This window comes from Tyto alba, unplaced genomic scaffold (assembly GCF_018691265.1).
Source record: "Tyto alba isolate M040663 unplaced genomic scaffold, T.alba_DEE_v4.0 Super-Scaffold_1, whole genome shotgun sequence".
Taxonomy (NCBI): Eukaryota; Metazoa; Chordata; class Aves; order Strigiformes; family Tytonidae; genus Tyto; species Tyto alba.
The window spans coordinates 21,093,096-21,118,490 of NW_024881261.1; the positions used below are offsets into that span (position 1 = coordinate 21,093,096).

The 25,395-nt window shown below is 36.6% G+C and overlaps 1 protein-coding gene across 4 annotated transcripts in view; it reads right to left on the minus strand.

The window, feature by feature from the left end:
• Positions 1 to 230: 230 nt before the first annotated feature.
• Positions 231 to 25,395, minus strand: part of MAPK8 (mitogen-activated protein kinase 8) — a 54,587-nt gene continuing 29,422 nt past the window's right edge. The window contains exons 3-12 of one of the 4 annotated variants that reach the window (XM_042791208.1): positions 24,229 to 24,358; positions 22,916 to 22,974; positions 22,653 to 22,791; positions 17,655 to 17,820; positions 12,630 to 12,701; positions 10,432 to 10,614; positions 9,481 to 9,605; positions 8,448 to 8,511; positions 6,494 to 6,571; positions 231 to 5,503 (exon numbers count right to left, since the gene is read on the minus strand). In XM_042791208.1, the coding sequence (XP_042647142.1) occupies positions 5,358 to 5,503; positions 6,494 to 6,571; positions 8,448 to 8,511; positions 9,481 to 9,605; positions 10,432 to 10,614; positions 12,630 to 12,701; positions 17,655 to 17,820; positions 22,653 to 22,791; positions 22,916 to 22,974; positions 24,229 to 24,358 (1,162 nt within the window). In that variant the 3' untranslated portion in view covers positions 231 to 5,357. The other 3 variants (XM_042791155.1, XM_042791251.1, XM_042791299.1) reach the window with 3 other exon arrangements.

The window sequence follows — 25,395 nt, forward strand, 5'->3', positions numbered from 1 at the left end:
AACAGTCTGTGGCACGTCCAGAGCTCATGGGAATGGAGAAATGGAAGAAACATGTCACTCTGCCCACAAGTGAGCTTACACGCAGGACAGGAGCTTAAGTACCATTAAAAACAGATGAATTCTAAGGAAGGACTGATGGTAATAAGACTCCAATTGCAGCCTTATCATGAAATCCATGAAATCCACTCCAGCCTAGCAAGGAAGAAGTGCTAAATGCATAATGGTCAAACTTATTTTTTTTTTCTTTTTTATTTAAAATATCATTATAACCAATTGACATACTAGATAACAATGTATACATTCCAGTGGTGCACATGTAATGACCTATGGCATGACCAAGTAAAAAACCCACAACATTCTCAGTAATGCCCCACCAACAGCTTATTTGGAGGGAATAAAGGAAAAGCAGTAAAAGGTATCAAATGTGGGGAAGAAAAAAAAAAACTTTGTTTTCCCCAGTATTTTTAATGGTCTATCTTCCCCTTCATATTTCTTGGGACAAAATAAAATTAAGAATATACTTCAAAAGGGGCAGAAGGAATGATCACAATAATTAGGGGGGGTTTTTTCTCAACTTTAGTAATAAAAGTTAAAGAACTCTCAAAAATAGACTAGATATTGGGCCTACAAAAGTAATTCATCTGTATGCAAAGCTTACCAAGAATTATTCCTTTTGTAAAATGTAAAGGATGAGCTGATATTACTAGTAAGCTGTTTTTACCTACAAAACCAAACTACAATAATAAAATCACCAATTTACAGCTAACACAATATTCTAGATGTACATTATTGTACACAAGCTATATATTACACATTAACATCTTACGTGAAATATATAAGAAACATACTTACTGATATTGTCTCAACATTGGCCAATAGGTTTATTTTTCTATTCACATTCAGTGTAGTTCCAATAGCAAGGGTTGGCTTTGCTTACTTAAGAAACATAGAAAGTTTGTGTGAGGTAGTTCAAGAAAACCTAGCTTAAATTTTTAACTGCAGAAGTAGAAACACAATGTGATCTGAATCATAACATACTTCTGTAATGCAGAGATAGCTAAAGAGGAGGAGAAGGGAGTGAAAGAGAGAACTTAAAATACTGCTTTTGTCCAGTGCCCTTAACTAAGAATAAATTAAATGAATTGAAAATTTGGGTAGGCAGTAGAGTGTCATCACATTTCTTCATCAAAACCCCCTTCCTAATTGTACTGAAAAATGCAGACAGCTCTCCTTCAACTCCAGTCCTCAAACTAAATATGTAAGAACTAAAAAACTGATAGAAAAATAAATTGACAGCAGCTTGTCCATGCTGTTACAACAGCAAATAAAAACATGTCTAGAAACAGTAATTCAATTCCTATAGCAACTTGAAACAGTAAGACCAAGTGTAAGATGAACCATGTTCTCCCCTTTCCCCCATAATCTTAATCGAAAAACATTTAATGTCACACGCTTCGTATTATTGGCTGGGAAGGAACTATCCTCTTGTACTAGTTTTCTGATTGTTTTTCTTTATGCAATGTTGAAATGAATGCCAAATACATTAATGGAGGACATTATACTCATGCAAACGCCTGTCAAGGTGCTTAATTTTTGCTCTCTAACAAAATAGCCTGTGTTCAGAGAAGCAACTCTCCGTAAAACAAACCCACATCAGTAACACCCTACTCACTCGGGCACAGAGGCAGCAGAGGGTGCTATTGCCACAGCCACCTCAGATACAGTTCATCGTATCCTCCCCTAAATTCACACCCATGTGCTGGTGGGGAGCGGGGGGGTGTTGGAGCTTACTGAACAATTCCTGCTGACACTACCTTTGTAGTAGTAGTGGCTGGAATTCCTATCCAGAAAGATACTACTGCATGTAACATATTAAGGTTCTTCAAAACTAAAACCCCACCCACACGGGAAATAGTGCTCCGTCTGTTCATCCTAGCAGAATGGATGCCATAGGGGTGACCTGGTCAGTCAGGCTGGTCTAAGGTTGTTCAGCTGAGGGGTGTTTCTCTGGCAGTCCAGCTTCTCACACACACTAACACACAAAAACCTCAGCTCTGACCCCACTGTCTTCCATCAGCAAAAGACTTCACAGAGCAGATGTACAGCACACAGTAACAGTACTGATTTCCCCCCCAACACTCCTATTTCAAATTCTCGAAGAGCCTACTTCTGCCAAAGGAGAGGAGCTATTTTATCCTTGATGCCTGCCACAGCTCTGACCAGAGAAGGTGGAAATTAATCTCGTTATTATTGCCCAAATTTTAACCTCACCTGACATAAGAAATCAAACAGCTCACTGCAATTCAATCCCTACAAACTCCCAGTGGATTGGAGCAGCCCTAGAAGAGGGAAGTTGCAAGCACTTCAGTGAAGCCTGTTGTCATGAGAAGATTTTGCAATCATAGGCTAAAATACAGCTTAATACTTTCAGAATAAAATTATACAATGTATTAGATAGTATATGATCTAACAACAATAGACAAAGACAGCTGAACTCTAGCTATCTGTGGCAGCATAAAATTATTTCAGAGATAGCTGTATCTTTTAACAAGTAAAAAGGGAACTTAAGACTAGCATGTTGTTGTGATAATTTGATTACTGAATCTGATCTTGTATTTGAAATCTGTCAGCACTTTAATGTGCCTAAAACGAAAGCAACTGCAAAAAAACAAAACAAAACAAAACCCCAAAACCAACAGACCCAAAAGAGGTAACACTGCTATGAAGATGGTGCCAAAAGTGAACTCTAGGTCCCCAATGGCAAAACTCTGACCTTACTGAAATAATCCATTTAAACACAGCTCACTCACACTGCAATGTGTTGCAGCAGACAGTCTCACTCATTTGTTAACTTTAACTCTATCTTAAAAGAAGAAAAGCTCAGTTCTCCTTAGAGATTATGAACTCAGTGAAGTTACTACTGATAGGACACTGTGGTAAAAGCCTAGTAACTGTTTCACTCAATATTAACTTTAAAAGCAATTTTTCTTTAGGGCACTGGAAAGTGATAGCAAAAATTATTTCAACATTTCAAAATATTTCAATTATCACTGCAATGCAGAGGGGTCCAAAATAAATTTAAATAGAAATTATATTTACCAAATTCTGTTCTTAACAGCACCTGCAGGCATCAGAAGTTGATTTTTCTGTCTTAACGTCATCACACTGGGTTGATCAGAATATCATTTGACCTTATATAGCAATGGAGTACTGTTGTGTGACAAAAAATTTTGGCTTAATTCACAGCTTAAGCTTTGATAAAAAATTACAAAATAGACTGTTCTCTTGGTCTCCGTTCAACTTGAGCAGATTTTCTATGTGCCAGTGCTAGATGAATCCAAACATGTCCTGCCTGTTCTGAGGTAATACACAGTTTGGCAGGATCCTGTAAAAATAATTGCCTTAACAGATGTGATTTAGAAAGGCAATATTGAAATATTAGATATAAGTGAGGAAAGCAAAATTACACACACACAGCACTTACCAGCAGTCTAGCCAGGCCAGGAAAACAACTGTGCAGTTTATCAATTTAGTCATCTTTGAGACATTACCATTCCTTGTAACCCTGTATGTTTTTTAAAAAGACATGTTAGATAGTGGAAGCATTACTATCACTTCTATTCTTCTGAAACTTACTGCAAAGACAAGTTTTCCTCTTTCAATTAGAACTTCAAAAAGATACCTGTTTAACCCAACAAGCAGAAGGAACCACACTGAAAAGCATCAGTCATTCCTGGATAACCTCTACAGCCAGTTACATTATTTGCTTATGCTCTGAGCCTGGCAAGACTTCCGTATCTTTTTATGCTCATTTTTGTGAGCGTTACTAATTTAAATTCCTCTTCACATTCTAATTCACTACACAAAAAATGCATCTACACAAGGCAATCAATTATACAGCCTATCTTCACTAAAAATCTGCATTTTCCAAAGGAATAAATTCTGAATGATTAACTCATACATAAACTTAAGTCAGTTATACATAAATCATTTTGTAAATATAAAATGTAAACAGTTAAAATACTTCTGTAAGGAGCAGCACCATTTTACATGACTATTTAGTAACTGTTCTATATATTTCAATATATCTTTTGTTTAAAAAGTGTATTGAAACCTGGAGCTTCAGTGCTGAAAACTACTGAATATTTATGACTTAAAATGAACCATTATTAAGATTTCTGCTACACTGGTCTCATGGTGAAATGAATGAGATTAATATTAATTTATACAGCACTACTTCTCCCTCCTTTGGATGGCATATATTGCTCACTTAATGCATTAGCTACAGAAATCCTGAGGTTCTCCTACCACTTAATGGTTTTTAGTAATCAGTTACTTTTGGTGGAGAAAGAACAGGTGAAGTTTTGCCCCTATTGCATTCATGTCATTCCCTCTTCTACCCAAAAAGCACTCGCCTTTGTAGACAAAACTAGTAAGAAACAAAACTCTCAAGAATCACATATTACATGAAAGTATAGCTACAGCATATTCTTTTTCCTTCTTGGCAGTCTAGACATCCTGGACACACTTTGTTTTGTGTGTACAAAAACAGGCTACAAGCTAGAAGTAAACAGTTTATTGGCATTTCAATGTATTATTCATGAAGTATCCTCATGTTTTATGGTGATCACAAGATTTGGCATGCCACAACTCTGCAGAAAACATCACATTATTTTGTTAGGCTAGATATTTCTGCAGCTTTCAAGATATGATTTGCTTTCTTAAGTTCATAAAATCATTCAGATGAGGTTACTTTGCAAAGGATTGTATACTGTCTCTCTAAAAAAACTCACTAGTTGTTGCTCTAGCTGAAGTATTATAGGCATGTGGCCAAAATAAAAGAGGATTTTGTCACTGCCAGCACCACAGTAGTATGCCCACAACTACAGCTGGCTGCACTGAATTTTCTCTCCCACTCCACCTGGACAGAGACATATGACCAAGCATAAAACTTTGAAGGATATCATGAACAAAACATCTGGAATATATTCTAATTAAAAAATTGAAAACCTGTAAAATCTTAAATAATTCATTATATGGTAAGGACCACAACATTAATATGTGCTCTGATAAAACAAATCTTACAAATTCAGTAAAAAAAGATCAGCAGCATAATAGTAAAGCAAATATGCAGATTTTAAAACCACAATAAAAATTATCAGGTTTAATATTTTACAGTTAATTACAGCAAAAAAAAGTGGCTGCTTTTAACACAACTTACAGTTTAAAATTACAGCACTTTATGATGAATTCTACAATTATTTTTTGAAAAAACACTCAAAAATACCACCAAATTTTAAAGGTGCCCTATTAATGACTAAAAGGACCCCCCTCCCACCCCCCAAAAGACCAAGTAGTCATCTACAGCAACCCAGAGGTCCAGCTGAGGTTTCTAGACTGCTGTCTGTATCAGAGGCCAATGTTGGATCTGTTGACATTGAAGACACATCATTGACAGATGGCGATGAAGATGGATGTTGAGAGCCATTGATCATTGCTGCACCTGTGCTATGAGAAACAAAACAGCAAATCAGTTGCAGATACAGTTGCACAGTTCAGTACTTGCATTAGCCTGTCTCTTCCTAATAGTCATTACTTTCCCCTGTTTCCACAACTTTGAAGAGATGTGTCTCAATTCATTGTCAAGTTCAATAAAACCCACGTGTCTTTAATGTGAGGCTTAATGAATGGTATGTCAAGAACTACTGAACTCACACAGCATGGCACCTGTCAAATTACAGTAAATGTTAATGGCTGAAGGCTAAAAATCACAGAGACAGTACTGCATAAAGCCAGAGCTAAGATGCCCTACAAAATGTTGAGACCAAAAGCTAGAATATATCTACATATTTTGATAAAGAAAGAAGGGGCCTGCTTTCTTCCCATGAGATCCTCCCCTTCAGGCTGGGCAACAGCTGGTGTCCGGCCACATCACATAAATTCAACCTCAGGTATGCAGTGATTTTTCAGAGTCTGGACTTCAGTGAACTCTGAGTAGAGTCGGCACTTTGCCATCATTTTTCAACAACACAAACAGAGTCTTATCAATGGTCAATTAATGGGCACATTTTCTCTGAAACTCAGCAAGTTTCTGAAAGCGTTCCATAAGTCTCCAACATAGAAATCCCGTTTCATTACTTAATAGATGTAAGTAGTGGTTATATTCTTATTTGAAACCGTACCAGCTACTCATTACACGTCTAACCCGACTATGTCAATAAAGTAGCAGTACATACCAAGATGTTTCTTGAGGGCTGAAATGAATGAAGCATCAGTTACACAGGGACAATAATAGAGGAATTTACCAGATTATTAAAAAGAGATGTCAACAACATACATTTCATTCAAATAAGCAATATCTCAAAAAGAATTCAAGAGGTCATTTAAGAGCCATATTTTTGAGTTAGGTTACTACTGAATGTGTTGAACAGCTTTACTCCCTCCCAACCTATAACTCAACGTAGCTTTGTACTGTGCTTTTATTGTAACCAACCTAAAGGGGCTGGTTGTCCACGTATAACCCCATTCTTGGTTCTCTCCTCCAGGTCCATGACTTCCTTGTATATCAACTCTGAAAATGTAGAGAAGGGAAGGCAAAAAATGAGTTTGCAAGCCCGAGACTGGATCAATAATATATCTGCTATTAAAATGTACATTTAAATTTCACAGGTTTATTACTGTTCAGAATTAGTTTTCAACAACAGGCTGTAGGCTACAGAACAACTGGCAAGTGATATAAAAAATGTACAATTCTTTCCTGTTGGACCTACAATGACCTGGCACTCTTGAGAACACAATGACATTGCTCTAAGACTCTTTTGTCCAGGCTGCCTGGGGACCTGAGGTTAAACCAAGTCTTAATGACCACTCAGTTTCCATCAATGGCTTCTTTGGTACAGATAAACTCGATCAGCAATCTTAAAGGAACAGGTAGGAACAAGCCCAAATAGCATTGCCATCCTCCCAAGACACATTTGCCACTCAATTTCCTCAGCAAGAACATCTAAAGGTCCAGATCACCATGAAACGGAATACAATATTGGCATATAAGCAGCTACTCCAAATGAAAGCAGCAACTTTATCTTCCAGTTACAGAAGTTCCTCATCCTTAAACAGGTTAGAAGTGCTTGTAACATGAATCAATCATATACCCTGTGTACTGGCCAGAAGGTTTCTAGGCTAATGGCAGCTTATTACCCAGAAAAGACTAAGCATGCTAAGTGCAACTCCCAAGAACTGACTGTCAGAATACTACCAATCTGTCACTGGCAAACTAATGCAATGCACGAAGAGTTTGGAAGAAAAAAGCATTTAAGAATTATAATTTCAAGGGCTTTGAGAGTCTCAAAAGTAAACTCCAAATTGCTTGAAGTGCTCTCAGCACATCTGCTTCAAAAGCAAAATAACTTTGCTTGGAAGGAGGACGGTAAGACCATTTCCACAATTCTCCCTATCTCTGCCTGTACAATTAAAACTCAGTTTTTCTAATAGAAGGCAACTTAAAAGTGCGGTAGTACTAGATTTTACAGACTTGTGTCCATTACCAGCCGACCCAATGAAACTGTCAAAAACTATTCATGAAGCCTTTTCCTTGCTTTTTTCCTCTGAAGATAAAAGGGTTATACAGGTCTTTCTACACCTCTACAGTACAAAGTATGAGATTGCTCAATGCACTAAAGTCTTGCTTAAATGCAACATTTATAGCCTGCGCAGCGGTCTGTATCTGCAATTTTTCTTAGCACTAGAACTTCTGCAATAACACCAAACCTTTTAGAAGCAATTTCAAAATTAAACACAATCTTTACAAGTAACAGAGATGTTCCCCTTTATTATTTTACACCTTGTATATGACCGGGAAATACAGATACTAAACCGGTACTGAACACTAAAGATCATGCTCTTGGAGGTACAAGTCTTATGTCATACTATGATCCATTCCACACCTCAACCCCAGCTACTTTCTCAGGATCCCACAGCTGATAACCATCAGCATCTCCCCTACCAGCTGTAGCTTCACTATCTCACCCATTACTAACACACCTTATTGCTTCTTCTTTCAAATCCTCTGCTTGATTTAAAAGTGTACAGTTATTGCTAATATGCTCACTTGAAGACTAGTGCTTCTACTTCAGACTTACACTTCTCAACCTCCTGCCTCTTATTCAGCTGTAGCAGTTTGTCCGGAAGAGTCACCCTCCCTAAAAACACTGCCTTATGGTTTGCAAAAGGTGACTGAAATGAGCAGGTCGTAAGTTCACTACAGAGGTTCAGCACACTTCTTTAGGGTCCCAACAATCAAGATGTTGCGAAGCACTGATCTATTCCCTTGCCATTCCAAGCTGTTTAAGTACATACTATTAGGTTGCTCAGAAGAACCTCAAGAACAGCAAATGTTGAGGCCCAGGCCACTCCCAAAAGCCTCATTATAGTTAAAATGCCCCTCTTACCTTTCCATTCTTCTATCGTATGCTCCCTCTCATCTAACTGCTTATCTGGTATTTTTGGTGGAGGCTGAAAAACAAAACTAACTCATGATAAAGCAGTCAAAAGGGATACAAAAATAGAATAAATGAAAAATTAATGTAAGCACTCAGAATATGTACCTGATTTTAAAATACTGTATTTACATGGTCATATATTCTCTCATACTTGGACTCGGCCTATTTTCTAGATACTGCTACATGTTTTAAAGTTCTTCTGATTAACAGATTTTCTTGCATTACTGCAAGCATTAAAATAGAAACTGAACAGACTGGTAAAAGTCCCAAGTACAGCAGTCTCCCACCCAAGCAGCCCTTTTTACCCACTTACTCTTAATTACTAAATTTTCCCTTTAGCCATTATAGATCAGCAGAATTCATTTACATCAAGCATCTTTTTCTATTCTTAGTGGGCCGTCATCAACCATGTTTCTTTTTTAAAAAAATTACACTTTTCTCATAAGCTGAAACTGTCCTGGAATTATGTTTAAGAAAAATTTTCAGTTAATCCCTCCGTTAATTAGTGTTAATAATTGAAAGCTCAGGATCTTGTATTTGGATTTTGCTGAAACACTTATTTTCTAGTTTAAGAGTACTATTAACTGCTACAAGAAACTAAAGTATTTCTCTCACCCTCTCGCCCAGGAGTAAATACCTCAGAACCCTATTAAGGGCAATCATACCACACTGAAAGAACTGAAGCTCGATAAATTAGAACGCTATATAAAAGATTTCAGATGCATTACTACATGTCAAGGAGATTATATGCAATTACACACGAACACACACAGAGATACAAGCACTTCAGTTTGTGCCAATTCCCCATTCTGTTTCTAATAAACATGTCTATTGATGTCAATAAGAATTATTACAGCTCAATTAAGCTTCTAGTAAAATGTGCAGATCATGCAATAATCTTCTTTCAAGTAGTTATATCAACCATCAAAAGTTTGCTTTAGTATAGCACCTTTCTAATCAGAGACCTAAACCAAGAACTTACAGCTTCTGCTTCTGATGGATCATACCAAACATTGATATATGGGTGCTGCAGGGCTTCATCCACAGAGATTCTTTTAGAAGCATCTATAACCAGCATTTTTGATAACAAATCCCTTGCTTGACTTGCTGCAAAAGTGAAATTTTCTATTTAGACTTTAGATTTAGTGCCATATATAATGCATATAATGAAGTATTACAAAGCTCGTAAGGAGAAAAGACCCGGCATAAATAAGTTTCAGTTTAGCATCTATGCAGCCCTCACATAATTTGGGGTTTAGAAAAGTGGCCCATCTGATGGAAAAAAGAAAACTGGAAAATAACATAGGCCGGAAAGGGGTTGGACATGTTTCACTACACATTTTCAGCATACAGAGCCCCTTGGTGTGACATCCTTATGTGAAATATAACTCAGCTGGCAACACAGCCTTGTCTGGAATAGCAGTGGGTAAGCACCTACTACCCCTCTCAGTTTAAAGGGAGAAAACTGTCATGTACTATTATTCACAGAAAACATGGTGAGTCTGTGACTCCACTGAGCAAGTGACTTTTAGAACAAGTAAGTTATTTCAGTATCTACAGGCTAAATATATATTATGAATATACAACCTTTATGTTAATCCATAGAGAAAGAAGATCTGCTCTGCCTACAAAACTTCTATTCCACCTTCCCCTCCCTCTTCTCTAAATCATGTTGGCATCTGTCATTGAGAGGAATATATATATATTTACTTTTCTTTATAAAGGTATCTCCAGAATAGGAGTTGTTTCAGAGATGAGAAAGTGGAGGCGAGCATACACCAGCATGTTCATCCACTCCCATGATATAAATATTGCAATATTTAAATCTTTAGTGGGATGATTTTATAGTGAACAAAACCACAATAGATTTTTGTTCAATATATCAGAGTTTTACAACTTCTGAAATATACAGCACACAGAAGATAGACCTTACCTTTAAGCTTATTGTGTTCAGAGTCAGCTGGGAAAAGGACATCCGGAAAGAGTTTTTCAAAACTATATCCAGCATATTTAGGTCTGTTCTCCACATAAGTTCGCACTGTAGGCTGTAATTTCTTCATAAATTCAGGGCATGGTGTTCCTAGCTGCTCTATAACTTTATTCCATTGATCAATATCTAAGGTTACGCAGCTAAGAAAAACACTGTGCTAATTTTCAGCTAAAAAGTTATGTTAAAATGACATGAAATAACCAACAGAGAGAAAACACAGAAAATCATAACATATTATCAAGTTCATCATCATTAATTAGGACTACCTTCTTAGAGAAAACGGTGAAACAAAGCAAGACTATGATAGCATAGTCAAGGCAACATGTATTTTACTCAAAATCATAATTAACCAGCAAAGGATATACTTCTGAGAAACAGAGAAAATTAAATTTGTTTAATACATTTTGTGAGTCTTTTAAATAATGACATTATTTGGGTTCTGGAGAAGAACTCACTTCCTGACCTGAACATGTATTCACACTAGTCAAGCCACTACACATCACCAAGGCACTCGTGAGAATTACCAGTATAGGTGCTTTGTCCTTCATTCTCATCTTGATACCTCAACCGAGTCCTGGACTCTCCCAAGTTAGTGATCTCTCACTAACAACATTCAACACCGAGCACCAGTGGACACACAAAGGATGAAATCTTGGCCCACACAGGTCAATGACAATTCTGTCAGAGACTTAAATGCAGAAGTTAAAGAGTTTCAAGGACAAGCAAGCAACATAACTGAAAATTTTATACAAGGTAAAGGGGAGATTGACCAGTTCACAGCAGCACTTTAATATGTGTTACTGAATAAAAAAAAATGTTTGGCTCATGAATTCCTAGTTGCAGTTAGTTAGATGCTGGGAGAGAGCTCAGCTAAAATTTTATGTATGTTTATCTCATTCATATATTCTCCCCAACTTTCTCTCTTTGGCTACCATCAAAGACGGGGTACTGGGCTACCTAAACCTTCAGCCACATGTAGCAGGCCCTCTCATTTTATTCAAACTTAACAGCAGGACTTTATATAAGGATTTTCAAGCTCTAGAGTGCTTTAGTACAGGCCCTGAAAAAAAATAGTATTTAAATTGTATGGCACCAAGCCTAAACTGAAAATCCATGCTAGCAAACCAGATACATAAAGCTAAGCATGGTGCAGCTCATGCAATGACAGAGCTGTGTGAAAGTAAGGATGCCCTGGCCCTCCTCACCGTGCCTCATAATCTTTACCCAGTCTCCATCCCTAAATGGTACTATATCAGTTATTAAAGGGTTAACCTGCAGTAAAAGCAGGAAATATTTCTGATGGCATCTAAAAAACTGGAGTGTAACTACTAGTAAAACAAACCACATGACCAACTCCAATTAGATCCACTAATTTGAGCGATGATCCAGAGGTTTCAGCTTTATTGCTTGGAACAGACCCTTTGTCTGAAGTATTGTTCACAGGAAAACCCATACAGATACCACCAAGCCATTTATGGAACAGAAAGACAGAAGGGCCAGATATTTCCGAAGGCTGTTTGCAGGATCATTTCTGCATACAAAAATACAAAACTCCAGAGTGTAACTAATGAAGCTGGTTAGGAATTTTTTGTAAACTTTGTCTATAAAATGTAAAGAATAATAACTGCTAACATACTTGGGTACTAAACAATATTGTAAGTTATTACATAAAAATGATCTCCAAAGCAAAAACCAATGCAGGTGAACCATTAAAACACAACCTAGGCAAACAAAGAAACAAACAAAAAAAATCTGTCTTAAATGTGATAACATCCAAAAGCAACGGATAGACACTGTATCATACTGGAAAAAGAAAAAAAGAGTTAAAAAAAAAAAAAAAAAAAGGAGAAAGGAAAAATAAGCCTGTTTGCCCAAGTGGTATATTTTGTTCATCTTGCTTAATATTAATCTCTAAAGACAGTCATACACATTAATGCTGTGTTGTGGTTTTGCTTTAAATGGTAGAACTGTAGACAATTTTGCAGCTTCCTGGAACCAAAATAATGAACTTGCAAATTGTATTTTGAAAAGGCAGTTTAAAACCAGTATTTTAACAATTAGAACCACCTTAATCTGGAACTATATTGCTGCAGTATCTTTTGACCTTTTACAACTACATCCTAGACCAAAGGTAAGGATACGATCTGTACCAGGAAATAAAACACCACCTTTGATCATTTCTCCCATGATGCACCCAACTGACCAAATGTCAACTGAAAACAAAATGCAATGATATTAACATAAAAGATAGTTATTAAAATAAATAAAAATATCTAGACACACACACACACATGAATTGACTATAAAAAGCATGTGTAATGAAAATGAGTGAGGGTGAATGTATGCTAACTACAGGACCAGCAGAGACTATGTCCTACTGCTAGGTGCAGCCTGAGTATAAATTAAGTTCTTAATTTTTTTTAAGTGTATAACAAGAAAAATCCATGTTCATTTAATAAAAAAAAAAAAAAATTGTACGATATGCATTTTCATGACACAACATCAATAAAAAGGTTAATCACTTCCTAACTAATTCAACCTGCTGCAGCAGCACAAGGATACAGTCCCTTCCTGGAAAGAGGATTTTGTGGCAAACCATTTCGCCCATAATGCACCCCACAGACCATAAATCCACTATGTTTGTAGCACAAAAAGAAGGAAAAGCAAAGCAAACGGTCATTTAAAATTAAAAGAAGCATAACATGACTGCATCCTATAAACTGGAGAGACAGCACAGAAAGAAGAGCAAGTCTTTGTATTAATCAATGAAAACAATTTAAAATACACCATATATAAAGATTAGCTTTTAACTGTCTCAAACAGAAGGCAGGAAAACATCCTTTTGTTTAACATAGTTCTAGAGCAAAAGCTAGAGCAAAGAAAGCGAGAGAGAGGTACACATGAATCAAGCAGACTAAAGCCCTTCTCCAAGCTCTGAGGCTTGCAAATCTACCTCTGCCAATAGACTAGATTGGAGCACCAAAGGTAACTTTATTTCTTGAAAGTAATTCCACTGTAGCTGTAGGAGTAATTTTACAAGTAGCAAAGTAAAGTGACCTTTAAAAATATCACATATCTAAAGAGTTTATACTTTTAGTAGGAGAAGTAATTGGTTATTACACAGGAATTAAAATCTGACATCAAGTATTGCCTAAAAGTCAGATTACCATGCATCTCTCTCTCCCTTTAAATAAAAGGTAAACACAATCAGTAAAAATCACTTAGGATTTTAGAGGATCAGTTAATGACAATATTAGTATGTTCTTAAAAGATTTTCAGTTACAATTATCTGTTTAAAAATATTTCTCCAGTTATGCTGAAATAAAATCTTATACAAAAGAAAAACTCAAAAGCAAATTTTTTGGGTATGAAATACACATTTTCTACATTACCTTAAAATAAATCACTCAGCAGACATAACCAAAGATGTACAAGTTTACTTTTTACAGGTATGCCAATTTATTTTCTGGTTGCTTTCAGAGAAATTGTTAACTTTGTATGCAAAAATTTTCTTGAAGTCATAAATAATGAAAATAATTATGAAATTATAAATAATAATAAAATTGTATTATTATGAATTATTATTATGTCAAACATGACACTGGAATTTCAATTAAGCAGATAAGGGGATTTAAATAAGAACAATTCTATACTAAAAATCACATGTAAAAGTTCCGAAGGAGCTCAACAATGTCAAGCATATAATGTTGCTCCTTATTAAAAATACTCCTTCCCCCTTATTTATAAGTTCCTCTAAAATAGTATCTAAATCATATGATAGGAGATCATAGTTCTACATATTAATAGGTCAAAATTAAGGGCCTGGTTCATTTAAAAAATGATTGTCAACATTTTACAACTATTGGTGTTTTTTCTTTAAAAAGTCTTTTCAAATACTTAGGAAAGAAAAGTACATAGTCATTGGCTTAGAAACCCAAAGATTTGAAGCCAGATTTTGCATTTAACTTTTCAAATAGAAGTCTGAATGTTGACTTTTTCACCTGCAAAATAATCTGCTGCCATCACAAACCAAAATATAGCCAAATCTGTTGTAATTAGTTTGTGTCCAACATGATAAAAATGACACCCATAATTGCATGGAGAAGTCTGGAAAGAGAAATAACATGAGTCAATGACTTATCTTCATGCGTCAGATGACAAATTACTACAGAGGCAAAGAAAAATACTGAAAAACATTCTTCTGATCATCCTACAAAACCAAACTTTTGATGTTTGGGGGTGTTTTGGTTTGACAGTTTCATTAACCAAATTAAACCTGTCTATTTATAGGTCTCTAACTTTTTTATGAAGCTAGATTAACTTGTACACTGAGGACTGCTCCTGTGAGCACTCTATAGAAGACAGTAAAATTTCATTACAGATTTGAAAAATCTTTTAAAAAATCTACCGCTTGTCATACAGAGTGTATTTTATTCTTAAAAATCCTCTTTGGAGTGAACTTACTATTCTCTATTATTCGAAGAGAAAAAATACCAAGTGAAAATGAAGTTCAAACCCAGTGCACATATTAGGAAACTTAAAAATAGTTGTTTCAGAGGGTTTGGGGCTTTCCTTGCTTTTCAGTGCTTCCTTCCTGATAATCACGCACATAAATCTAAATATGCTAAGGTATGTGTGCATGAACAGTTTTGGTGTCCGTCAGTTCCGAATTTCTTCGAGTTTGCAAGGCCTGGTTTCTTAATTTAATATACCCAAATGTGCTTTATCTCCTTCAGTATCAAAACGTATGTAGAAGTCAACTCTATAATCACTTTGTCTAGGATCCTTGCTAGATTTTTAAAACAATTAAAGATTTCATATGTGTGTACCAGAAGAATACTACTTTGCAGTATGTAGCTCAGTCATCAAAATCTATATTGTTGATCCTCCTACATAAGGTTCAGCAGGGCATTGAAACAGCATAAAGCTGCCAGATAACTGTTCAATTAAACTAAATGTCAATGTTAGCCATTAGTTAGCTGTTCAATTTCAATATTTAAATTAAATAAGTTAACTTTTAATTTAACTAAGGGTTTAAGGAGCTAAAATAGGCATCAGTGATAACAGATGACAATCCTCAACAGCCCATGGTTCTTGCTGCAAGCACATCCTTGCCACCTGCCTCCCTCCCTTCTGCAGCCCTGCCTCCCTATCAGGGGAGCTCCACAACGAGGAACTTACAAGGCAGTGATCAAGCAGAGTAACAGTTTATGTAAATAGCCTTTTAATGACAACAGTACATATGGAAATGCAGATTGTCTTCTGACTCAGCTAGCCCACAGATTTACTTTTACGTTCTCCAAAAGTGTAATTTTCAACTCAACGACCATGTATTTGGCTTTGGGAAGACATGGTAGCTTTCCATGGGAAAGTAAATATTCTGCTGCACAACACAATTCACGCTTACTCCAGGAACAGGACTGTCATTTGCACGCTCTAGAACACGATCTGTTTAACTCCGATAACAGCCTAAGCAATGTTTTAGTGGAAAGAATATTTCACACTTTTGCAACTCAAAATTACTTAATATTTAAGAGAAAAATGTAAACTGGGCAAGCTAAGTCAGAAAACTTGTGACTTCCACTGTATCAATTCCTTCTGTAAGGCATCTGTATGACTCAGACTACAGCTTTAGGTTCTTTTATCTAGTGTCTCTTAAATGGCCAATGTAAAGTCTTGGGGGGGAAAAAAAAGAAAGACAAACTTAAATATATGCTTTCTACAAAACTTGGGCAGTTAAAAAAATAACTTTAAACTTGCTCTACTCAACCTCTGACTTCTAAATTACAGGGAAAATGGCCTCCTTGGTTGGCTATTTGAAGGAATGTACATCCTCTCATGCACACTAATGATCCAAACAAATAAAAATCACAGCCTGCAAAAAAGATCTATTCTCATTCCTTTGAGCTGGCTTCTTTCATTATCAACACTGATAAAAGTTATTCTTCTTGGCTTTTACAAATGACAACAAAATCAGCTCTCTATGCACACAGCAGCTATCATTTACACTCAACCTGAAGTCTCTTGCCATAATGGTATGCAGTTACCAGGCAAGTTTTCAGACTGTATTAAGAATCCTGAAAAGCAGAGCAAGCCCCAGTTGTGTCAGTAACCTGAGGAGCCATGCCTCACATCACCAGGAGACAGCTAACAAAGCCTCAAGCATCATGGCATCTCATGGCCCTTAACTGGAGGACTAACCAATGGAGGGTTTAAAATACCTTCAGCAAACAGTGACCTCTGTGCACTGTGTGTACCTGAGGTGGAAACACCAGGTGAGCTGAACTGACCACAGTGACAGCGGATCAATGAAATGGCAGCAGAATTGGAGCCACTACAACAGACTTTCAGGAAGAACATGTTACTTTGGTTTCCTAAAGGATACTAGCTGTTTCATTCATAAGATGAAATGTACTTGATTGTGTGTTTCCCTCCAATGCTGTATCCTTTCCTTATTTTCTTGTAGAAGACATTTAGAATAGGGCCACAGAGTGAGTATAGAGGAGAGAAATGTATGAGAGCACAGGGAGAAAGTAAATACATTTCCTTGGAATTTGTCATGGACCTCAAAGAATCTATCATCCTTCATGACAGTACTCTCTGCATTCTTGTCTCAACTATATTATTGAATTTTTCTTCAGCAACATTAAGAACCTAGGACAACAGGTTTAAAGTAGGCTGGTTTTAATAAAAGGTAATGTCACAGTAGGTAGTTTTAGATTGTTTGTTCCACAGTAGCCTGTACGCTCCCTACATCCTGAAAGGCTACACTGAATATAGTTATTTAAACAATAAATTTAGGACGCATGTTTACTGATGAATTACAATTTATATCCTCATCAGGAATGAAGTTAGGTGAAGGTATATCAAGGTGCACAACACGTACTAAGAAAATCTATTTCCAGTTCTTCCTGGATGAAACTTCATCTACCAACCAAGTTGTTTAAATTTTTAAACAAACAAGGCCCTCAATTTCTTCTCCTATTAAATGCAAACATTTCTAATGGGTTGAGTTGAATAAACAAACTGGTGTATCTACAATCTGCATTTTGGTCACAAGGATAATTTATAAAATTTTTACAGTTTGAAAAAAACATTAACATGTAAAATGTGGTGTGCCAAACAAAAAAATAAAGCTATGCCAAAGAAAGACTATATTTGCTGACCGTTTTCTTTGTATCCCATCCCTAGGATGACCTCTGGTGCTCTGTAGTAACGAGTCACTACATAAGGCGTCATCATAAAACTAGTTCCTGCAGTTCTGGCCAGTCCAAAGTCAAGAATCTTCAAAGTGCAGTCTGACTTTACTACTATATTACTGGGCTTTAAATCCTTTAAAAAGAAACATCATATATGACCGCTAAGACAAGCACGAAATACTCCATGGTTCACATTTTTGAAAGATAATACTGCTAACATTAAACCCCACATACACAACTAGGTCATTGCTGTAACTGCAGTTTCTTTTCCCCTTGTGTTAATTCATGTGCATTCGGTAGACTACAGAATTAATTCCCTTACTGTGCTTGTAGATTTATATAGCAATTAAAGAAGGAAAATATAACCAGGATTACATGTTATGTTAGCAATGTCTGAAATAAATTGAGGTTAGTAAGAAATGTTAGCTCTGAGGAAAGGACTAGAAACTGCTCACTAGAACAACAGTTATTACTACGATGCAGAACACCAGTAACATGACAATTACTGATGTCATTTGATGCAATAATCATCTTGATACAAAAGTTATCAAAATTGTAACATGAAAGTAAAAGTTTCTTTGCTAGTTGAGGCTGCATTACCTCTTTTGAACCAATGCAGATGCTTCTCTGAACAGGAAGTAAATCCTCAGGCTCACACAGACTTTGTTTCCCATTTAGGATTTGATTTTATACTAATTTTGGTGACCAAACCCAAAAGGACACCATTGAAAAACTGCCAGAAATTAACACAATAAATAAATTGGAGTGGAAAATGCCCTGATACAGCTTCAGATCATCTTAGTTAGAGACTTGGTAATTGTATTCTCTTCACTTGAGCCTTAAAACCACGTTGACCATAGTGGCTTTACAACATCTATTTATATGGACACTACACAGGCATACTTAGCCATTATCTCAGGGGGATCTTACACACATCCGAATGTCACAGAGCAAATATTACAGAGTAACTTCAGAATAACTTTGCCATCACAAAATCACTCGTAGCACACAAGCCGACATAGATAAGGTTGGATCCTTTCTGCCTACACTCTAGTAAGATTAATGAAAGAAAAACCCAAGATGTGGCAGAGGTCTCCAGCATTTCAGCTGCAAGGATTTGATAAGTAGCCCTATCTTTCACTGTTTCATAAAGACTTAAAAGTGGCTATCTGCAAGATATATGTAGTTTTCATTTGTACTTGCATGGCTTTCAGCAAACTTCTCGGAAAGCTACGAAAACTGCATTAAAGACAGAGGAAACAACAAAAAAGAGTTCTGAACAACAGATTTTTAATGGATAATTAAAATTTCCACATACGTACATATTCACACATGCACTTCCAAATCACACACACAAAGACTCTGAATACAACTTTGGTTTACAAGATTATCAAGCACCACAAATTAATTAAGTATTATAAGCCATTCCAGCTATTTAATATGCATGTTTCAGATTCTGCTACAATCCTGTTTATTGTTGCACATTTCTATTATTTGGAAGATGTTCACTGCAGAATCTCATGTGTGTGCTCATAGCATTAACTATACTCATCCTCCACAAAGCTGCAGGATTAACACTGAAAATTTGTTAAGAGATCTTCCCTTCACAAGAGAAAAATCATTTGAGGACAAAAAGCAACAGCTTACACAGTACTGTCCACCCTTAATTTCTGAACATCATATAGTTCTCATGAAGCCTAGGAACATGTTGTAATTGGAAATACAGAACTGTCCTTCAAAATGATGAAGGTGACAGTTGACTTACACTGCAGACAAATTCATGCAGAACCAATACCTCCCCTGTTTTAAATAAACAAGGACTCAAAAGCTCCTATAAAAGTGATCAAGTTAGTTAGGCTATATAAATATATGCAGAACCTACAGCAGAAAATATCTAGCCTAACCTTAAAAATGTAAAACGTCAGTGCCTAAAAATCAAAGGTTATTCATGGCTGTCTCCCCATTAACCAGACAGGGAGAGTGAGGCATCTGTGGAAGGTAATTCATGGCTTCTCATGGCCCTTTCTAAAGAAAGATTTGTGTGAAGGGCTTCCGTAATTAGGCACCTTTGTTAAGTGCTCAAAATCAGGCAGAATACAATCTTTCAGAGCCTCCATGCAAGACTAATGAGACACTTGGTGTCCTTCAGCAAGTCAGTGAGGCACAACTCTGCAACGCTGATCATTCATCTTCCTCAGATTGCAAAATATAAATGAATGTGTACTTCTACACTTGTTGGAAACTTCATCTCCACAAAATGTTTTGAACACAGTAATGTTCATTTGCCACCATCTGTTAAAGCCTGTGTAAAGCTTTACTCAAATCTTTACTGAGATCAAATTTTTATCAACTGATGTGGCAGCTAAGTATGCCCCCTACAACTTCTAGGTGAAATTGTCTGAAACTCTCAGTGATTGATCTCTGTCTTGTTCCATATCTCTAGTTTGCTATGAAGAAATCACTTGTTTCTATGGCAGGCAGTATCCAGTGCTACGGACGTATATACAGATTTTTCTCATTTGAGTAATTCAGCAAACTTTGAAAAAGTTACGGAGATGCTGAGATTATCGCAGATATGTTAGAAGCTGAAGAACCCAGTTAAAAAACATGTGAAAGTACCAACACCAAAACAAGCTAAAAGCTTTAGAGGACACTAAAGAAGTAAACTAGATTCACAGCCAGAATGCTCCATGGACAGCCACAGTTCTGCAGACTATGTTTAAATAGTAACTAGCTTCAACAAAATAATTAGCTGTAGACATTCAGGACAGTGGTACTGAAAGCCCAGAAGAGTGGTATGAAGAGTTACTATTGCAGCTACCTGATCCATATGAAATACGTCCCTTTTCAAGTATGCTCTGCTTGTCTTCTGAGGTTTTGTTTAACCCGTTCCACAGAGAAACAGGATTTTGATACTTTACATCTCATAGTGTGAAGGCATAATGCACACAGCAGGTAAGTAATGCAAATGTTTTGCCTGAACTTACTTAATATTCTAAAAATGTCTGAGAAGCTGTCAGTTGAAAATCTACCATGAAGCCACGCAAGTGAAATGTATCTGCCCATGTCCTTCAAAAGCATTCATGCATACATGTGTTACTGTTTACATAGCAATTGTATCTATAGTCTCTTTGTCCCTGTACTTCATATTACTGCACAATATGAAGCATTTCAAAGACTTCACCTGTATTTACAGAGGCAGAAATTCTATCCTTAAAGCTATCTTTCTTCCTGCCCAAAAATACCTGTGTAGTAACTTCCTTTTTATACATGTATGAATGCTTACATTTATCCATGACTTCTAAAGGTTCAGTGGGTTGATGCCCTCTTTATAGGAGTACAAACCACCCTTGAAGCACACCAAGTTTTAGAAGCTCCCTCCTGCCTGTTCTAAGATCTACAGAAACAGACATTCTTACATTACTTTAGCACGTCCATACAATACGCAGTTTTCCAAAAATAAAGACCTAGGAAAACCCACACGATTAAACTTGCATACCTAAGCACTGAAGAGACCAGAAAATGTGAAGCTGCCTACAAAACCATTATTTAAATCCCACACGCACATGCATTAGGACACAAAGGGCTGCATAGTATCAGTCATATGCAATATAATACCACATCTGTGGTAAACGAAGTAACCTGGTTTTGCTTAGTATTCCCAGAATAGTGCAAGAAGCCCACCAACCTGTCTCAATGCCTGCATGCAATCCAAGAAGCACAGGGTGCAACGCCCGGTTGCAGGCAATGCTTCTGCCTACCATCCCTCGTCCATCTCTTTCAAACACAGCAGTTCAGGGCAAATTGCACACAAGAAGAAAGCCTTCACCTCCCCTCCCTGAGCTCCTCTCACTGAAATGAGGCAATTAATGAGTACTAGAGCTAGCTAAGCAAAAGGAAGCACTGTTTGGCCATTCAAATTGTATTCTCTATTCAAACAACTGTCCCAGCTCCTTGGAGGGAAAAACAGCACACCGAATGGCAGTGTCATATTGCCAGACCCAGCCTGCAGGCCATTCAACACCCTGGTCATAAAGAGGTGGACTACTGAAGAGGACAAACACCCTAACAGCAATTCCTGTGGTAGCACTCAGAATCACCATTTGTGACTTGTTTTGCTGTGTACATCGCCCTCAAGGAACTGTGTAGTAATGACTGAAAGCATCACACATTAATAAATTTAATTATATCTTCTGCATCATTTCAGAAAGTAAAACTTTTAAAACTCTCTACAGAAATTACAAAGAAAAATGTAACACTGTAGAAATACAAGCTTACAATTCCCCCAAATAGAAGAGATTATATTTGAAAAGTTAACTAGACAATCTCAAGCAACCTTTACACTACACACAAACATATACAAGATGTTCAACAGGCAACCTTAAGTTCACAATTTCTTGACTGGATTGCAACATACACGCCATTTAAAAAGCAGTAGTTGGTTTTGCCTGTGGATAGTCTGACTGAATACTTTGTGACACACAGGTATATGAAAGTTCTATTTACAGGCCTTTATCATCATCTGTTTTTCTGGAGACTTCAGATGTTTATTCATCACTCTGCTAATAAAAGAGCAGAAATAAAATGGGCAGTTCTTTCAAAAGATGAGATTTCAGGTTTGGTTACCAGAACTATAAAGGTAAAGACACTTTCAGATATTCTTTCCTGCCACGACTACTAAAATAGAACATTATATAGAATTAGAGGAGGTAATGTAACTCACTGCAAAAATCTTTATTTTCTCTGTGCAGATTATTATCAAATCATTCAAACACTCAAAAGGTTCATTCCAGAATTACAGTGGAAAAAGGTAAGTGTGATGATATCCATTCAGCTTTCTCTCTCTGCCTATAAGACAGGCTATGGATCACGCTCTGTGGTCCTACTTCTGAGCATTTTCTGTCTTTTAAATACTCAAGGCAAAACCAGGTGCAATGCAAAACATACACAGTTAAGATCACTTACCCTATGTATAATTCCAGCCGAATGAAGATGTTTGATACCACACAGCATTTGATAAAGAAGATAGGACATTCTTTCATGGTCTAGCTCCATCTGAATCACTTGGCAGAGATTTGCATCCATGAGCTCCATCACTATGTAGCTTATGAAGGAAGAAAAAAAGAAAAATAATCAGGTAACACTGCCATTTTACTGTATACTTTGTTCATCTTTCTGTGTGAATATTCTCTAAATTAATTCTCAGCTTTAGTTCAAATCAGACTTACACATCTTGAAATTCTTCCAGGGATTTTTGTGGTGTGAACACATTCAGTAGGCCGATTATCTGTAGGAAGAGGGAAAGGAAGTACAATTGCACCATACCGATACCCAAGTTACAAAGTCAACATTTCAAAACCAATACCCAGTATTCTGATGTGAACCTCCTGGTACACACTGAAGCTCAAGATTCCCAGTGGCTCAGCCAGGCCTAACAGTGTAATAGATGATAATGATTCTAGGAGGAGTATTTTTTCCTCCACAAGCCACATAATCTAAAGACACTTTGTGTGCATTAACAAGATGATATTCAAAGCTTAAAAGCTATGGAAGGTAGTCAGTCTTCCCCTGCCTCCTACTTTCAGTTTGAAGAGAGCTGGTAGATTTTTATTGCACATGAGGAAAAATAAAAGTAAAAAGTGATGAAGACTAAGAGATACCACTTTGCCATTTACACAGGTGAAGCAACAACTCCGCCTTGAGAAAAACATTTTCTTGGAGTTGCTTTAGGACATTTCCCAGTTATTAATAATAGATGGGATGTGCAGAAACAGATCAAGCTACTGCTCATCAAGAGTCAGGCAGGCTTGCAATAGTTTATCATCATACAAATTATGCTATCAGGTAAAACTTCCTTCAGAGAATCCACATATAACCATCTTTGTCTTAGAAAAAATAGGAAGTTTTCCCAAGTAGCTAAAAGACAGAGTATGTCTTCGATGACTTCCTCCTTCCCTAGCAGTCAGGGGGAATTTTATCTTGCTGTAGGGGGGATTAAGAAAGAAGGTAAGGAAGACTGCATACAGTTGTTTGAGGGAAGAAAATGGCCAATAGCAGCCTTCTGTAGTTCAACTCTGATAACTTTGTCTCTTACTCTCTCCCCATTTCAGTGATCCAGTCTACTACACAGCTTCTTAACCATCCAAGTTCTTCTTGTCACACCACAAGATTCCTCATTCACGCACCAGGAAAAAAAAAAAAATTACAGGCCTTTTTCTCCTATTTGTCTAGCAGCAGCAACAAAAAAAAGGAGGCACTTACCACTCACCGTATTCTTATTTGTCAGCTTCTGTAAAATGTAGCAATATAACTGCCTCCCTTCCTGAGTCTGAAGGGGATATTTAAAGACTGGGCAGGTATTAAAACTAGTCAATAATAGTTCTTCTGAAAGATTCTTCTGTACTTACCATGGAGATACAACCATTCAATTAAAATCTTTATAATCTACTGAGGATGCCATCCTCTGAAGTCACTTTTAAGACTTACAAAAAATAACCTTCTAGTTAATTCTTTAACTTTGAAAGCAGGACACTGCACTCACATTTTTGTGATTAACACACTTCATAAGAACAAGCTCTCTGTAGGCTCTTTTAGCATGGGTTTGGTTCTGAAACGGTCGGCTTAACTTCTTGATTGCAACATTTCGTTCAAGGATGGCATCATAAGCTGCACTGTAATTAAAAAGAACATTATTACATCTCAGTGTCAAGGTCCTTTAAGCTGTGGCAGTTGCCACCTTTTTCAGATACCTCATACCATGTCTGCAGATAAACCAAATTTCCAGTATTATTCAGCTTTAGGGAGTACAATAGCAAAGTGCTCTTGTACCCTGAGCGATTCAAAATTTAGAAATGTTTCCCAGCTTCACAGTATTAACACATGACAATCTCCACAAAATAATCCAGGACCTCTGGTTCCTGAAATACTTTAGTAAAGATATTGAGTTTTTGTCACTCACTGGTAGTCAAGAACAGACCGCATAAAAAGACTCAAAACATTTCAAGCATAAAAAGCACATCAATTTTATGTAAAAACATCACACTAAAAGGAAAGGAGAAGGAGAGTGGAAAAGTAGGTTATGTAAAGGTCCTGTGCTTTCACTTATGCAGCTGCTTAATGTCATCATGACAATGAGAGAATCAATGTCAAGATGAAACAAAAAAAAAAAATGTTAGGAAAGCTTTAACATCTTGATGTCACTGGCTTTTACTTGGTAGAAAGAAAGAATAACATTTTGTTTGCAGACTAATGCCAAGATTGTCATATAATTCAGTGACACAGGCTATTTTAACTGATGAAGACTGTTACTGGGGACCACTCCCATACGTATCACATTTCCAGGACAGGAAGGCACAGATTTTGTTTCCTGTAAGAAGTAATACAATAGCTGACTGCCATGCAGACTCAGGAAATATTTATCAGTTACTAAAAAAGCCTCAGTAGGGAAAATACTGTTTTCTTGTCCCTTATCAAGAACAGTACTCAAACCCAATAAAGAACATCTGCCAGTAAATGGTCAGCATCTACTAAATACAGCCAACTACTTCAAAAAAAGTATGTTGTTAATATAGTACATAGGCTTGAATTATTTTTTTTTCTTTTTTTTTCCCACATCAAAAGCTCTAGTCACTATTGAAGAATGAAAAAATGGGAACAACATATACTGGTAACTTTCCTTGGTTGACATTTTCCACTATCTGGATTTTTT